This window comes from Artemia franciscana, chromosome 17 (assembly GCF_032884065.1).
Source record: "Artemia franciscana chromosome 17, ASM3288406v1, whole genome shotgun sequence".
NCBI lineage: Eukaryota > Metazoa > Arthropoda > Branchiopoda > Anostraca > Artemiidae > Artemia > Artemia franciscana.
In genome coordinates, this window is record NC_088879.1 from 16,268,393 (window position 1) to 16,286,891 (window position 18,499).

General features: G+C 33.0%; 1 protein-coding gene across 3 annotated transcripts in view; it reads right to left on the reverse strand.

Annotated features, from left to right (window-relative positions):
* Positions 1-6,730: 6,730 nt before the first annotated feature.
* The window catches only part of LOC136037921 (semaphorin-1A-like), a 233,001-nt gene continuing 221,232 nt past the window's right edge, over positions 6,731-18,499 (reverse strand). For all 3 annotated transcript variants that reach the window (XM_065720778.1, XM_065720777.1, XM_065720776.1), the window contains one exon: positions 6,731-15,779. In XM_065720778.1, coding sequence (XP_065576850.1) covers positions 15,629-15,779 — 151 coding nt within the window. In that variant the 3' untranslated portion in view covers positions 6,731-15,628. The remainder of the gene's footprint in view (positions 15,780-18,499) is intronic.

Below are 18,499 nucleotides of genomic sequence, written 5' to 3' on the forward strand. Positions count from 1 at the left end.
GAACCTGACTGTGTAAACCTGTATATTCAGAACATAAATGAAGAAAGAGGCAAGTTAATAATTTTAGCTGAAATATTCAAGTCATTTAAAATAGTGTGTTTAGTAGAACACCAGTTAAGTGGCGTTAATAGTAATCAGTTGGATGTTTCTTGTAAACATAAGTTCTTCATCTGTCCCGCGAGAATCACAGGAGGTCGCCCCTCTGGTGGAATTATGATTGGAGTAAATAACAGCCTTGAGTGTGTTTTACTTGAAACCAATGATACTTTTGTTGTGGTTGATCTAGGCCATATCGTTATTCTTGCAGTTTATATGCCTACTAATTACAGAAACGAACAATCTAACGAACATTTTGCTAAAGCATGTGCAAGAGTTTCAAATTTTTTTTTGAGAGTCTCAAAAATTTTTTGCATGTGCAAGAGTCTCAAAAAAGAGTCTCAAAAACTAGTGTCACAAAAATGTCTCATAAAGCACGGACGTCTGGTAAAGCCATCCTACTTTGTGGCGATTTTAACGCTTACTATTCCTAGTTTATCGTAGTCCCAGATCTTATTAGGATCACTTCCGAAAGATCTACCTGTGGCAACGAATAGCAAAAGTTATACTTGTGTTTACAATTCAGGTAGCGTGGCAAATTTTCCCTTTATAACATCAGATTAGCGTGGCAGGTAGTGTGGCAAATTTTGACTTTATAATTTCTTGAATCGTTCAAAAAGTCTCTTGTTAAAGTATCGGATGAAATTTTTACCAGTGATAATTCTCACCTTGAAGTGCTTGTTGTTTAAAAATTTTGTGATATTCGTTGTAGTCTGAAATGGTTTCAGAAACAACTTCGGGATAGGATAGACGTTAACTTATATCAGTGCGTAATAGATGATATTTTCAGTAGAATTAGAATTCCTTTTCACCTCCTGTCCCAGTCTCAAAAATTTCACTCATTGGAATTAGATATGTATTATGCTGAAATAGTTCATGCTATGAAAGTTGCGGCTTCCTCTGTGGCTCTTGTTATTAGAGTTCGTAGAAATACAAAAAAAAGATGGTCTGTTATACCAGGGTTGGGTGAAGCAAAACAGAAACATCGGCTATGGTATCATAATTGGGATCAATGTGTCCCTCTTTCCAAGAAATAGCCCCCTTTTCCATATGGTTAAATCAACAAAAAAGAAATATATAAAGTTAGTGGCAACATGGTAGAAACAACAAGCAAAAGATCTATCAACCAAGATTAGGAATAACCCAAAGTAGTACTGGTAGTACCTTGGTAGTATTATTAGTAAAGACGATGGGGACAGTGGAGATTTAACAGTAGAATAGCCAAGGCCCATGTTTTTTTTCACAGTTAAAAAAAAAGTTTGGAAGAATAGGAAGATAAGTCTGCAAACCAAGATTAGAATATTGGAAGCTACAGTGACCACAGTGATCAAATATAACCCTGAAGCATAGGCGCTCCGAAAAGCGGATGAGAATTTACTAGATGTTGCCCCGAGAAATTGCTTACGGATTGTTCTGGGTACCCGGCTGACTAACCGTATTTCAAATAGTAAGCTGTACGAAAAATCTGTCCCGCTTTCTAGGGTTATAATAAAAGAAAGGTTGAGATGGCTAGGCCATCTCAACCTTCTGTGTTGGCCTCAGGCTGCTTGGTGCTGCGGTGAGTTATTATTATTATTGGTAGTAGTAGTAGTAGCATTAGTAGTACTTTATAATGAGGTTAATAGATTAACGCAGTCATCAGCTGATTTATCAGACCAAATCCCGCTAGAACAATGGTATGTACACTATACTTCAGTTTTTTTCGTTCAATCCACCATCAACTGAATTGAGTTATCGTGAATTGTTATATAATCATTTTTCTCAGTTGAACCCATATACAAACCTAGTTTGTTTTTCCCCATCTTCGGTTTTGATTCAAATTAAATAAAAAAAAAACAAGTTTTTTCAACTGAAAGCAAGGAGCGACATTAAAACTTAAAACGAACAGAAATTACTTCGTATACGAAAGGGGCTGCTTCCTCATTAACGCCCCGCTCTTTACGCTAAAGTTTGACTCTTTCTCTCAACTCTTCTTTTTAAAACAGTAAAAAACTTTAGCGTAAAGAGCGGGGCGTTAATGAGGAAGCAGCCCCTTTCGTATACGAAGTAATTTCTGTTCGTTTTAAGTTTTAATGTCGCTCCTTACTTTCAGTTGAAAAAAATTGTTTTTTTTATTTAATTTCTGAACGTTTTTGAATCAATACATGTTTTGATTTTGGCTCTCCGCAGAGGAATTTGCATTTTTTTTTTTGGCTAAATGGCTTTCTCATAATTTTGATCGAATGATTTTGAGAAAAAAAGAGCGAGGAGGAAGTCTAGTTGCCCTCCAATTTTTTGGTTAATTCAAAAGGCAACTAGAACTTTTAATTTTCTACGAACCTTTTATTAGTAAAAGATATACGTAACTTATAAATTAGCTTACGTAGAGAATTTTTTATTCTCATGTTTTTATTACACATATGAGAGGGTTCGCCCCCTCGTCAGTACCTCTCTCTTTACACCAAATTTTAAATTTTGTCCCAATTCATTAAGAATGACCCCTGAATCACAAAAGCCGTAGAATAAATAGTTGACATTACTAAAAATACTTTAGCGTAAAGAGCGAGGTATTAGGAGGAGGTGAGCCCCTCATATGGGTAATAATTTCTGTTCGTTTTAAGTTTTAATGCTGCTCCTTACTTCCAGCTGAAAAAACTTTTTCATATTTATTTTTTTCATTGTTTTTTTTTTAAATAATGCTAGTAAATCCTGCGCTCCCTTCATGGAAATTTTCTTCCCCCATGACAAATTCCTCGATGGAAAGTTCCCCCAGTATATACCCCTCTTCTCAACCCCTCCCCCCAACCAAAAAATCCTCCCGAAAACGCCTGTACACTTCCCAATAACCATTACTATATATAAGCACTGGTCAAAGTTTGTAACTTGTAGCCCCTCCCACGGGGACTGTGGAGGAGTAAGTCGTCTCCAAAGACATAGTTATAAGGTTTTTCGACTACGTTGAATAAAATGGCTATCTCAGAATTTTGATCCGTTGACTTTGGGAAAATAATTAGCGTGGGAGGGGGCCTGGGTGCCCTCCAATTTTTTTGGTCACCTAAAAAGGGCACTAGAACTTTTCATTTCCGTTAGAATAAGCCCTCTCACAACATTCTAGGACCACTGGGTCGATACGATCACCCCTGGGGAAAAGAAAAAAAAAACAAAAAAAAACAAATAAACACGCATCCGTGATCTGCCTTCTCGCAAAAAATACAAAATTCCAAATTTTTTAGATAGGAGCTTGAAACTTCTACAGCAGGGTTCTCTGATATGCTGAATATGATGGTATAATTTTCGTTAAGATTCTATGACTTCTAGGGGGTTTTTCCCCCTATTTTCTAAAATAACGCAAATTTTCTCAGGCTCGTAACTTTTGATGCGTAAGACTAAACTTGATGAAACTTATATATTTAAAATCAGCATTAAAATCCGATTCTTTTGATGTAGCTATTGGTAGCAAAATTTCATTTTTTAGAGTTTTGGTTTCTATTGAGCCGGGTCGCTCCTTACTACAGTTCGTTACCATGAACTGTTTGATTAGATCACTAAAATGTGGGAAGGCCCCAGGTCCAGATGGTTTGTTACCAGAGCACCTTCTGTATGGTACTAAAAAATTACTAGAGCATCTTAAGTTATTATATCAAGTAATGGTAACCCATCATTATGTCCGTTCTTTGATGAGAGAAGGTAAAGTAGTTTGTATACTCAAAAAGGACAAGGATCCTTCACATTGTTCGTCATATAGTCCTATAACACTTTGTTCTGTTAATAGTAAATTATTTGAAAATACTTTACTCCCATATTTATCAGCAAAATGCGGGTTTCGGCATATATACATACATACATACATACATATATATATATATATATATATATATATATATATATATATATATATATATATATATATATATATATATATATATATATATATATATATATATATATATATATACAAACGGATTTAAAAAGTAGAGACTCTTGTAAGAATTTCAATATAGGCATAAGTATTGTCAATCGAAGAGTAAACCCGGCTTTAGGTCAAAGTGCAGACCTGGGGTACCCCTCTCAGATTTTCCCGTTGGATATATATATATATATATATATATATATATATATATATATATATATATATATATATATATATATATATATATATATATATATATATATATATATATATATATATATATATATATATATATAGTATATATATCCCTATTAATTTTAAAAAAATAAAGTTTTTCCGAGGGAATTATAGAGAGAAATTGAAACTTAAAACGAACAAAAATTATTACTTCACAGCCTATCTAAGACATTTCAATAAACATAGTACAAATAAACCGTATTTCCCTACATTTGTAGGATTACAGAAAACTAGCGCTTTACTGAAAATACATAACAATATAGAAGTTTTTGTGCGGTAAAAGTAAACCATTTAAGGACACTTTTAACAGAATAAAAGTAAATTATTTTTAGAACCTGATGGGAATTTTTATGGGTTGTTCCCAACCGCTGATCTGATTAGGCTACTATTTGAAACTCTATCAATTTAAAAGACATTTGAGTCCTTTTAGGCTAAACTGGGACGGCCACGTGGTTGCAAGCATTGGCGATAAAAAGATTTTTTAGATGACTTTTAGAATTTGCGTAGGAAAAGTTGAGATTCCTCTTAACTTAATTCCTCTAACTATTTTTATAGGACATCGGGACTTTAGTCACGACTGACACGTAATCCTTTTTCTCTCCTTTTTGTTTAAAAGGAGATATGTACTCAGAGTCTGCAATTTGTTCATTTTTTTGCAAAAAAAACCTTGAAATTTTTGTTGATTAAAAGAAGTCCCAGGACTTTCGATTTCCGTCCAAATAAGTCTTATTCTAATACTCCAAGACCAGTAAACTGACTTCTCTTCTCTCTTGGAAATTTGATTACCTTTAAAGAAAGTTTGCTTTCTAAAATCAATCCTGTCAGTTAGCCACTAATGGTTACACACTTTTATTATTTAAAAGATCTTATTTTTAAAACTCGTACAGCAACTCCAACTTTCACATGGAACAATCAATTTTACAGACTCGTTGGTTATTTTTAACCGGTTCCCCCCCCCCATAATTTTGAAAGAAAAAAGTAATTAAAAGTAAATAAAAAAGTAATGCCTGTTGACTATCCGGATACGAACCTACCTTGCCCTCCCTTCCCCAATAAAATACTGGAGCTAAACCTCTAAATATTATGAATCTACTAGAGAGATTCATATCATGAATAATATTTGTACTACCCAAAATAGCCACAGGGTTGTGGATGGCAGTGTGTTCCTAATCCAGTTAACTACCAACAAAGCCAAAATTATTTAGGGTTTATGCCAGTGTGGCAAAATATGAAGTAGACGAGGATGGTTAATTACTGTTCTGTTTTATAAAAGCGAAACAGCTCTGGGAAACATTAAAAAATAGCGTTACAGTTCATTAAAATTCAATCAAAATCGTTACAAAATCGCACAGCAATATTAAAAGTAATTTAAGTTTTGTAGGCTATTTTTCTTCTTTCTATCTTCACACACAAATTGTGGTATTTTAAAAGCAATAGTAGTCATCATATTTAATTTAATCTTTTAATCAAGTTCAAACAGAAACTAAGGAAAATGTCACAGTCGCCATTAAAAAAAAAAATAAAATTACTCCGCCTTCTTTGACTATTCTATCCTTCATTCCTCAGGTATTTTCCCCATTCTATAGAATGATAATTTTAATAGAGCTACTACTACTACTGCTGCTACTACTAACCATTCACCATAGCACCAAGCCGGCTGAGAACAGTACAGCTATGTGTGCTCCTCATTCATCCCAATTTATTCAAAGCCTCCCTCTCTATACCCTACCAAGAGGTCCATTTCTCTTAAGTATTTTCTTACGACATCCTCCCACCCAATTTTGGGACAACCTATTTTTCACTTGGCCTTATATGGTTGGCCGACCAGAATGATCTTTGGCAATCTGTAATCCTTCATCCGCTTATCGTGTCTATCTCAACCTTTCTCTCATATATAATTTCAAGCTGGAGATGATCTAGGCGCATTTACACCCTCATAGGGAAGTCAATAGGGGGAAGGGGACAGGAGGGGTATTTTACCTCCTCCCCTAGATTTTAAAAGTACTTCTTCGGACATTTTCGTTAAAGATTGCCTTTTATGGTATTTTTATTAAAGAAATACAAAACAGCAAAGTTGCCCCCACCTAAATTAAAAAAAAAACATTTTTGCCCCTCCCCCAATATCTGAGGAAGTGATACCATTAAGCCTTCACCGTTGCCTTACGTGATTTTTTCGTTAATTTCTGTATGTTTTTCTTGTCTTTCCGTATGGCTTCTCAACCATTACATAACCGTATATATTAGTTATAAATATATATTTCAATTTGATCAAACCCATAGAAAAATGTATTAAAGAGCATTTTCCCGATATTTCGGCTTCTGAATAGCTCAATGTAGGAATATTTAAGCTTTTTTTTAGTTACCGCTGCCACCAAAGTGTTTTATCTTGAAAACAATGTTGTAGGTCTGTAATTGAGAAAAACAAAGTGAAGTTTAGCTAAAGAATAAAACATTCTTAGTAGTAAGTAGTAGTGCCTTAGTAGTAAGGCATATATAATCTACAAGGCATTTCTTTCAAAACAATTTTTATTTCCTTCAATGTCAATATTTATATAGTACACAACTTAAAAACACTTTCAGTAAAAATAAATCCAAACATATACAATAAAACTAAGGAAAACAAATGGACGCAATGGAATATAACTAAAAACAATGGCTAAAATACAATAACTAATCATTGACACTTAAAATTTGAACAAAATTTAAGCATACAAAAATAACTTCTCCAGTAAAAAAATGAATTTATTGTTTGAAGATAAAAATCATATTTCCGTATGCTAAAAACTAATAGAAAAAAATTGTTTTCTATGCACTGAGCTACGATTTAGATAAAAAAAAGTATTAACATATTTCCCTTCAACAAAATTGTGCTCAATTATATGCCACTCTTTTGTGTGCTCAGCTAATCTTCAATGTTTAAACACAGTCGGTTTTAACCAATCAGGACTGCTTGTAAATAAGCAGTAAACCATATTGGTTAAATTTGATGATTGATCTGATTGATCAAACATTGATCTGATTGATCCGAAGCAAAGCACTTAAGTGAGGATTTCGATTTACAATTTGATAGTCTTCTATCATATGTGTCATTTTTTCAAACACTACAAAATCTTACAGAACATATATTTATTTCTTCTAAGGAATAGCTGCCAAATAGTCCTTATCGGTGCACACCCTTGCTTATAGCATAGTTTTAGACAACTAAATAGCTCAATATTTATTCCAGAAATTTTGGGTCCAATAAAAGCTTAAATAATCATCGTTCCATAATAATCAGGAATGTCATACGTAGAATCATTGTCAGAAGAATTATTAACACCCAATGCTTGACACGAATACGAGAACACATCCCATTATTTTGTTTATTGGAAAATCATGTATTCAGAGATGAAACACAAAAGAAATACTTAAATAGAGCACGAACAAAATTCTCAAAATTGTTATCTAGATTTCAAAATTTGGACAATATTTACAATAGTATTTCCAGTATTTTTCTTCTAGACTACGATGGGCTACTTTTGTCTGATTTTTTTTTATTAAGTTTTAACAATCACATCATTGTTAGATTAAATCATTTTAATTCGAACAAAAAAAAACTGAACACTGATTCTTCTCTTCGAAATTATGTTCTGCTCAGTTTGAAAATCATGGATCTTAGGTCTACATTCGGATTCTCCGACCTTAGACAGGAAAACCCAGCATGCAAAATCCATTAATGGTACAAATTTTACTTTCCACAACAGAAATAGGTATAAAATAGTTACCAGGGTCAAAATCTCTTTATTTGGCCTTAAACTTGCACATAATATAAAAGCTTATTAACCCCTTTGAAAAGAGATGATATGACCTTCTGGTCATATCTCAGATATGACCTTCTGGTCATATCTCTGGTCATATCAGTAGATATGACCAGAAGGGCTGACTAAGATTTTTTTTCAACCAAATACATCACCTATTTCAATATATTTCTTATTTTAGATGTACTAAGAGTATTATTAGTGTTTGAGTATTAGTTTAGATGATGCATCTCATTTACTGGCGTCTATAAAGTTTTAGCATTTATTATCCTTTTTTAAACTAAATTACTGCAATAATAAAATTACTGAAATTAATGCTTTATTAACAATTAATAAATAATAATTATTAATAATTAATAATAATAATAATTAATAATATATTATAATTATAATATATAATTAATTAATTATTTAATTAAATTAATGCTTTAATTAAATTACTATAAACTGTGACGTACAGTCGCTTGTATTAATGAAGAGCTTAATTTCTCCTTTCCTTTATACAGCTGAGCCCCCCACCCCCTCTAACCCCATAAACATGCAAACGATAGATATATATAATTCATCAATTTCCGACTATTCATATTCCTTACTAGTTCCAATAGCTCATCTAATTTCTATAGAAATACTTTGATCAAGAGGAGAAAGTGATTAGGGACAAGACACTAATGACATTTCAATGGGCTTCTTGAATACATAAGGTTTCTGAAGAGAGAACTATTTGGAAATAACATGTGAAACAGAAAGTTAAAGACGAATTAAAGTTATTGACTTTCATAAAGAATGGCAAAATCTTCTTAGTTTCATTTCTTGTGCCGGGTGATCCGAATTTGGTCCATTTTGTCTAAAGAAAATTAGTCAAAAATCCATCTCAAAATATTCTTATTTTTATGGTTTGATAATTAAAAAAAAAATCATGGTGGTCAAGATGTTTTCGTTATATGCCGCTTGTTAGCAGCCCAGCTATACGAATGTTAATCCAAAGAACCTCCCTCCTTGAAAATGCAGTTAGCCCCCTCCCCCGCACCCTGTGCAAGAGTAATAAAAAACCAACATTAAAATAAAGAATTAACATACAAATGCTGAGCTATATGAATGGCTAACCCAGATAACATCCCTCCTTAGAAATACAGTTAGCCCCCTCCACCCTGCGTACTTCCCTAGCAGAAAATATTCTTTTCATACAGCTGCATCTCCTTCAAAGAATCTTTCTTAAGAAATCTTATGTATTTGAGAGGCCCATTGAAACGTCGTTAGAGTATGTTGTCCCTAATCAATGTCTTCCCTTAATGAACTGTAATTCTATAGAAATTAGACGAAGAAAAAAGAATTTACATACAGAGAAGGGTAATAAAATACTAAAACTAAAATAAAAAATTAATCTACAGGGCTAAACTATTACCCCTTAGCAAGAAAAATCCATTAAAATACAGGTTATTTGTTAACAAAAGAAGGCTGCAAAGAGAAGAGGATAAGAATCAACCCCTACCCACTACCCTTTTGCTGATAATTCACAACCATAATTTTAAGCTGATTGCCGGGGTTGTAATACACTTGAAACATGCTGCTTTGAATTCTATTAGAGGCGCTTTATGTGGAGTTCTTATGGGGGGAGGGTATACTCTATTCCTCCATGAGTGGAAATGCAACTTGTTAGTGCTCTTTAATCATTTTAGCCCGTAAGAATTCACTTGAGGTTGGAAACATTTAAGGGATTCTAGATGCTTGTTTATAGAGGAAAGAGCGATTAGTTTCTGATTAATGGCTAATTCAAGTAATTCATCATCTCTTAAATTGAATTTCCTCGCTCATGCATCACACGGTCAAACAAACACTCCATCGGCGTTCGCTAATCTAATGTTTGCTGAGTATTTCTCCCAAAAGCTTTTCAAATTAGAACTAAGTGCTGGGGAAGTGTTTTCATGGCGATGAAAGATAAGGAGTTGGGCAAGATAGTGATGACAACTTTGAGCCATCGATTCAGCCAGGAGTGGCACACCATTTAATGTCTTTTTGATGTTTTTTTTGGGGGGGTGGGGGGGGAGGTCTGCCAAGAAAACCCTGATTTTGCAAGAGCCAGTTTTCTCTCTACCTTGTTGTTGGTACTGTAGCCTGGAAGTTTGTTTTTTTTACTCCAGGGAAGGGCGCGGTAAACCAGATAAACAATTCTTCAGTAAGGCGAAGTGTTGAACAAATAGTCACTAAAGATAAAAAAAACTGCCATAGTTATTCCTAGTGTTATCAAATTTTGCAGTTTCTGTAAATTATTGATTTTTCATGAGGAGGTCGAATGCCCGTTCCCCCTCCAGCAGAAACATATTGAAGAGGTTTTCATTGAAATGGGGATTCTTTTGTAATTCACAGAAAATAAATCAGTTGTTGGATTTTCCTCACTTTAAATTTTTCCTCAAGATTTTCTTTTCTTTTCGTACAGCTGGATTTCCTCCAAAGAACCTCTCTTAAGAAATCTTATGTATCTGAGAGGCCCATTGAAACGTCGTTAGAGTATCTTGTCCCTAATCACTGTCTTCCCTTAACGAACTGCAATTCTATAGATATTAGACAAAAAAAAAAAATACTACATACAAAGAAGGGTAATAAAATACCAAAAATAAATTAACAAGATTTTCTTTTCCAGTAGTTTTCCTGAATATGTGCATGACTATTTCTCTTTTTCATTGAAATGTATATAAGAAATTAAAATAATAAAACTGCTAGGACAACAGAGAAGGGCAATAACTAGATTAAAAAACAACTTCATCTACAGTACTGAGCTTTTTACCCCTTGGCAAGAAAAACCAAATGCAATAAAAGGTATTGCAAAGAAAAGAATATAGGGGGGTTAACCCCCCACCACCTACTCATACATACTGCCTGCCGTATTCCTATCCTGACAAAACCGACCGAAAACGACAGAGAATGAATAAAATTTAGCTGTTTTAACCTAAGCTAATTATACTGTACCCCCCCCCTCCAAAAAAAATTAAAAAACCCTTACTCATTCAAATCTATGGAAAAAACAAAAAAATATATTCAGAATATAAATTCACAATATAAATAATTATCATTTTACGAGTTACACTAAACTTGGAAAGGGCTGGAGTATACAATTTCAAAAAAGTAAACAAATATAGGCCTACCCAAAATATACGATATAGGAGGAAAACTATCCACGATTGGTAAAACTGAGCATTCCATAGCCCATCCCCTTTAAACCAAACAAACTCTAGGCCACTGGCCACCCATTGGCGGATCCAGGGGTTCATCCCTCCCCCAAGATTTTTTCTGGTACCCTGTTGTCTTGTTTTTTTTTACTCTTCTTTTAGAATAATTTTGTCAATTTGGTCCACCCCTGTGGTCAACTCCCCAGAGAAAAGTTGAAGTAAGATATCTATGTATTACTTTTTCATTTTGAGTAGGATTCAGGCAAGCTTGACTGGAAATAAAATCGAAAAAATGAATGAAATGACATCAGACAAGTCAGTCATTTTTTGTAAACTTAGCAGGTAAACCAGTACCAACAGCGTTCTATATCAAAAATTACATTAACGTTCTAAATATGTATTAAAATAAAAATAAATAGCAATATATAAAGAAATGAAAAATTATTTAACAAAGTATTAAATGACACATTAATTGATTTATTAAAGTGATTAAGCGTATTTTGACCAATTTCATTGCCTGGCAAACATATAAAGAACTTATTAAAAAGAGACAAATGTCAAAACATGTTTTTCATTCCAAGATCTGTTGCAATAAAGCTGCTGAGATAGTTATATTTTTCCCAAATGTTTTTCTTTCTTTTTATACTGCTATTCTAGATTCATAAACAATGGAAAAATCTAAGAATAGTCCCAAGTCAAAACAATTTAAAGGATTCAAGGAGTTACACATTGTATTCAAATTCCGTGTTTAGGTGGAGTTGGGATATAGTTTTTGAGCTAAAGAATACCATATAATTTTTCGATATTATTTCATCACTCTAAAACTTTAAATTAAACTTTAAATTATTTATGTACTAGTTTTGTTTATCAGATTATTACCTAATTTAGGCTAATTTAACAATGTATCTTGTCAAAATCAAACATCGAATTTATTCAAAGTTTAGGAACCCTAGTTTTAGGACAAGTAAATTTCTAGATTGTAATTTAATGATTTTTGAATTCACCATTAAACTTCAATTTATGTTATGGATTCATTCAAAGGTGCCAATAATTGATCAAATTGACAAGTTTATTCTAAAAAAAGAATAAAAAAGAAAAAATACAGGTTAAGAGGGCGCCAGAAAAATTTTAGGGGGTAGGGACCTGGCCCCCCTGGGTCCGCCAGTGGTATGCATATATCTCCCAATTTTATACTTAAAACTGTAACTGCTATTTATTTTGAATGGTAATTCTAATTAAAGTTATTGTTTGATAATTGCAATTACGATTAAAATTGTTAACAATGAGAATTGTAATAAATCAGCATCACATCTTATTCCTACATACAATATAAAGAAACATGTAGTTGTTTTGTTTTTTCGTTTTGTTTAGCAAATTATTGAAGGGTAGGCATATAATAAGCACAAATTTCACTGAGGTCAAAAGGAAATGCTTATGCTCCATATTAGAGAGGGTGAAGATACGACCGATTACTTTATAATTTTTGAAAACAAAATCGTTAAATTTTAGGAACCTAAATTTATTATTTAATTTTATTTAATTAACAAATAACAAGTCAAATATATCTACTCGGGAGTCATTGCTAGATTTGAAGCTTTATTTTCATCAATAATGAAATTTCTGGAAGACAAAAGGGAAAAATAAGACTGTAAGATTTTCAGCACTATAGGGGTAATAAATACCTTATAATTAGAATACATTGTCGCTGTTACCGACAGCTAAACAAAAATTTTCAATATACAATCAAACTAACAGCAACGGGCTAATGAACCAGTTCATGTGTTTTTGATGCATTCTAACGAGCCAAAATTGTAATTTCGAAAGTGTTCATTTTGATGCATTAGAAAGTACGCTTCAATAGACACTACATTCTGGGACGCTCTGTATATTATATAATCTTTTGTCACACCAGACCTATGACCATGATCTTTAAAATCAATGGGGGAGGGGGGGGGGACTGTTTCAGCCATTAAATAACAGACAGATGGACACTTTTGTAATTAGTCACAAATTGGCAGGAGGGAGTCAGACGCCTAAGCTTATGCCCTCCTCAGTACAATCCTATCCACCCCTTTAATGACTTTCAATAATAAATAAGGGGTTTAAAAATACCTTCCCTGAAAACGGGTTTCAAATGCTGAAAATACCCATTCGAAATGAAGATATTTTCTTGATTCTAGAAAGCGATAGAATTCTTCAATTTAGAAGAGGGTTATAGGACAACAAAAATTCTCACTGTAATTATATATAGTATTCGCAAAGTCATCCGCTGACGATTAAAATCGATGGTTAACATACAACAGAATATGGGATGGATAATGGAACAGAAGAAAGGAAATGATAGTCTCATTCGTCAGAATACTAGTCCCTTGTCATGCTAGAAATTAATTGCAATCATTAGCTGGGTGAAATCGGATTTTTTTTAGTTTTCTGGATTTTATATGTGCAGATAAATATTACAAAGCTATAGTTTAGTTGAATATGAAACAATACTTTGAACATGAAATTTGAAGGTTGAATATTATTTTGAACATGAAATTAGAAGGCTAGCTGATAAATCTCATTTCAAAGTTTCAGTCCTAAACTATACACCACCATGCCATGATACGCATCAAACGATTCCTATAGGATTCACAAATTTGTAACATAAAGTTAGCTGCAAATAAACATAATCTAAATTAAAAAATTAACACAAAACTAAGGCCCATGACCCAATACGATCAATACCATTTCCGACAATTCAAGTTGAATGACCTCCGAAGTGAAAGGTTTCCCAATATATTACTAAAGTAAAAAGAAATTTGATGTGCTTTTTTTTAACAATACCTCAATGGCAATAAAACTTCTATCGTAAAGTCAAACAGACGAGTTAAAATTAATATTAAGGCCAGTAGTTCCAAAATATTTATCATCACCATCTCTTAAACACTTCCCGTTAAAAAAAGTTTCTTCAAAAGCCTATTTCCTCATTGGTTTTTATTCCTGTCATTATTAACTATCCTTATTGCAACTATTAACACTATGAATTTTGGGGATAATAACTAAACAAAACCAAACTATTCCTAAAGTGCTGACAATTATATATTGACATTATATTATTGTCAGATCATTGACAATATGGGAGATCCTGTCAGGGGCGGCTTTAGAAAAAATCGATGCCTTTGAAGTTCCTTCTCAAACTTGTTCTTCTTCTGCACTTTGTACTTTCCTCACATAACAGTAGGCTAATATATAGGCACTGAGTCAAATGTCACCGGGACATTAAATATAATCAACAGTTCCCACAGTGAGGGAGAGGCAAGTTCTCTTTACAAACATATTCACAATATTCTCCTCTTTAACAAATTCATCCAATCAGCAATTTTTCACTTGATTAAAACAATACTATGGCTTAGCATGTCTGTAATATTGGGCAAAAATGAAGTTACAACACGTCTTTTATTATTCCAAGAAATATTTATCCGTTTGTTTTAGTAGCGGTCCACTCACAATAAAATTTTACTAATTCAGAGACTTAGCTAGCGCTAATTGAACACAATCAGAATTTTTCAGCTAATCAGTAATTCTATGAAAAATTTGACTGGCTCAAAGTAGCACTAGCTAAATTACAGTATTAGCAAAATTTGATTGTCATTATAATGTCATGCAACTGATAGTTTCCAATGCTCAGGTTTTTGTTTGTTTTTTAATCATCAGAGGAATAAGCGCAATGGCAAATAAGTTTAAAATGACTTTGCACAAAGTTTAATACAATGAGTTCTGTTCTAGTACAAGGCCATATCCAGGGGGGGGGGGGGAAGTACCGGGTTATAAACCTCCTCCCCCCCCCCGCAATTTTTGTCCGACTCACAAAAAAGTAACCAATATATACATAAACAAAATTTTTGATGCGTTTTGTAATGGTTTTTTTGGTAGACTTTTGTGAACTTTTGGTAAACTTTGGTAAACTTCTGGAACTAAGATTACTCCCCCATCCAGAACAGAAATGCTGAATACGGCCTTGCTAATTCTCAGAAATTTATTCAAAACAGGAAACCATTAAAAGCTTAAATGCAAAATGGAAATAGTGGATTTTTGCCTCTTCTGAGATTAAAAAATCCTGGAAATAGCAGTATTCCTCAGAAAATGATAAAATAGTGCAATTCAAAAACAAAATTACGTTTATAAAACTTTCTTTAAAAACAAAGAATAAAAAAGTGAAGTTGCATATCAAATACAAAAATTAAATTACTACAAAATATACTACCTGAAGCTTTGGACTAAGCGTGTATTTTCCAAATACCAATTGCCGTATATTAAAATTGGATATAACTTCTTTTTGCACAATAGATACAGACCCAGAACTATTCTGAAACACTAAAATATACTGATCACAGCTTTTCCTGCTAGTATAGCAGCTTATTTCTTAAAATTCAATTGGCACATTTAGCCAGTATTCACACCTGTTATACATACGTTTTCTTCACTTTTTGTAAAGTACTTTTTTCCAGCGTCGACATATTTGCGTTCTTTTCATTGGCGTTTTTAGAAACTTGATTATTAATTAAGTTGTTCATCTTGCTAGGTGGTATATAAGGATTGTCGGATTCCAAACACCTGCAAAATAATGATATATCATAATAAAAATTATACTATATATATATATATATATATATATATATATATATATATATATATATATATATATATATATATATATATATATATATATATATATATATGTAGGCTACTTCAATGCAATAATGATATTATATTAATATGTATTATAATACTAATGTATAATAATATATTAGAGTGATAATAATAATGTTGTGTAATAACAATAATATGCAAAATAATAATATATCTATCTAATAATAAATAGATTCATAAATTTTTAAGAGTTTCGTGTACTAAAGACTTATTTTGTCCATCCACAATACTTTAAGATAAAACAGTTCACGTTCGGACGAACGGAGAGCTAAACTATACTAAAGATGGTAGCTATTACCCCCAAAAAAAAAGAATTTAAAGATTTTGGATGACACAGTGGATTGTATTTAGTCTTAACTAGTCTTAACTAGACTTAACTTAACTTAATTAGTCTTAACTAGAACTACGTACTCAGTTGATTTTCACGGCCAACAATAAAGGAAACAAAATAAACGAGAAGTTTGACATAAAAGGTAAAGTGGTGAAGCCTGTACAACGTAAAGCAATTGAACTGACTGATTTGAACTCAATTAATTCGACTAAATTGAATTGACTAACAAATTTGCAAATTTGAATTGACTAACTATTAATAATGAGCGAGTCCCGTCAGGACAGTTGTACTACTTCATGCATACACAGGAGAAACGAAACGATATTAGCACGGATAAACTCCTAAATAAAGCGGTATTAGAGAGAAACGATTTTGAATAGATTAGGAATTGAGTAGCCAAAACGGGGCTTCTGTCTAAGAGTAGCATGTAATGAACAATTATAGAAATGGATGCTAGAGGCATTGGTAACCTGTTCTCATCCTCTACTATGTCACATTTTTTAAGTGTTTCTCTGAAATTATGCCATTTTCCCCCTGTACTTGGTGACCATTAGAATTTCGATGATCAAAAACTGTTAACTATAGGTTAAGAATTCCCTTTTTTGAATACCTCCAGCCCCCCCCCCCTAGCCCCCTTAGTACAAGAACACCAAAGAAACCCGTTTTGAAAAAAAAATGTCAAATGAAAATCCAAAATTTCAAAAAAAAGGCTTAAAATGCTGATGTGTCTTTTTTCTTCGTTTTTATTATTGGTCGTATTTTCTTTTTTTTTTTATCTTCAAGTCCTTTCTCTTTCTTTCTCTCTCTATCTTTCTCTGTCATCTTTCTATTCTTATTTTCTTCACCTTTTCTTTATCTTAATTTTTCGTTATTTTCAGGGAACTAGAATATCGTGCAGTGCTGTTTAAAAGCTCGTTTCAAAGCTAGCTCTTACGTCAACGTACTGTTCAGAAATTTATCGCGATGGCGAAATCGGTATAACAGCCACAACTAATGGCATGTATTTTGTGTTTTCGTTCGCCTATTTGCAAACGTTAATTTTTTGGGAGATATGAGAGACATGTTTTCTTTAGAAAGATTCTGGAGAATCTGTTCTGAGGGTACTTGAGGAAGTCAAAAAGATTTACGGATAGTGCAAGCACTGCCAGTGCCAATTGTTATCCAATTCTCTCCTTAATGTATAAATTTCCGCGTACATGTCTGATTTCTGACAATACATCTTAGAAACCATCCTCAGTTTTAACAAATTGCCAGGGATTATTGACGTATTCTTTTTCAAAAAATGATCAATAACGAAGCATATTCCAAGTTTGGAAAACGAATTTGTAAAAAAAATTCAAACTCCCGGGATTTGAAGATAAATTGCCTGTCCTTTATAATTTTCCATTTATATACTCTTCAATCACGTTCTTATACTTGAGGCTGTCCATAAGTGAAAATATCGACTCAAAAGAAACCAGAAACAGAGGCAAGGCATGCATGTAAGAATATAAAAAAGGAAGTACCGAAACCAGTTTAAAAATAAAAGGGAAGTCGTCATAGGGAGATAACAGTTGCATTGTAAAGTATTATCCTGTCCGTGAGAACAGGGGTTCGATTCCTAGTGTCACTTGTTCTTTGGTTTGCAAAGAGGGTTAGTAGCGTGACACTGAAAGCTTAGCCAGAATCGACCCAGCTTTCGATTAGTATCTGGAGAAATCTGGGAAAGGTAAACAGAACAGGTGTTCAAAAGCACAGGATGGCTGACCCCCAGCCCCTCCCCATTCCGCTTCCAGGCTAAAGGACTATGAAATGAAAATCAGCACCGTCGGTAGGGATTGTAAGGTCCAAACCCGTACTCTTAACCTTTTTTTTACCTTAACAAACTTCAACAGATAGTAAGTATAAAAGAAAATCGATAATCGTTTACTTCGTCTTAATCACACTAAAGGTAACTTGATAAGTTGAATTACGGCGTTTTTTGCCTTTGGAGGGAAACCTTTTTGTTAGCCACGAATTTCTCTTCTTTTTCGACTAAGACTATTCTTACAAGTATCTCAGCCATGTAAAACAAATAGAATATGAGCAGCAAATAAGTTGAGAATAACCTCTCTTTAAAGTTACTAGGTTATATAGGAAACAGTAGCCGACATCCAGTTCTGGATCAGGTCAACATTTGGGTCCAGATTTGGGGAAAGCCTATCGTCTCCTTTTTATGCTCTTTTTTCCAGCTGTATCACTTTGAAAAGCGGGTCTCACACAGGCAAATTTAATCTTTCTACCAAATTATGCTATGAAACATTTATCTGACTAC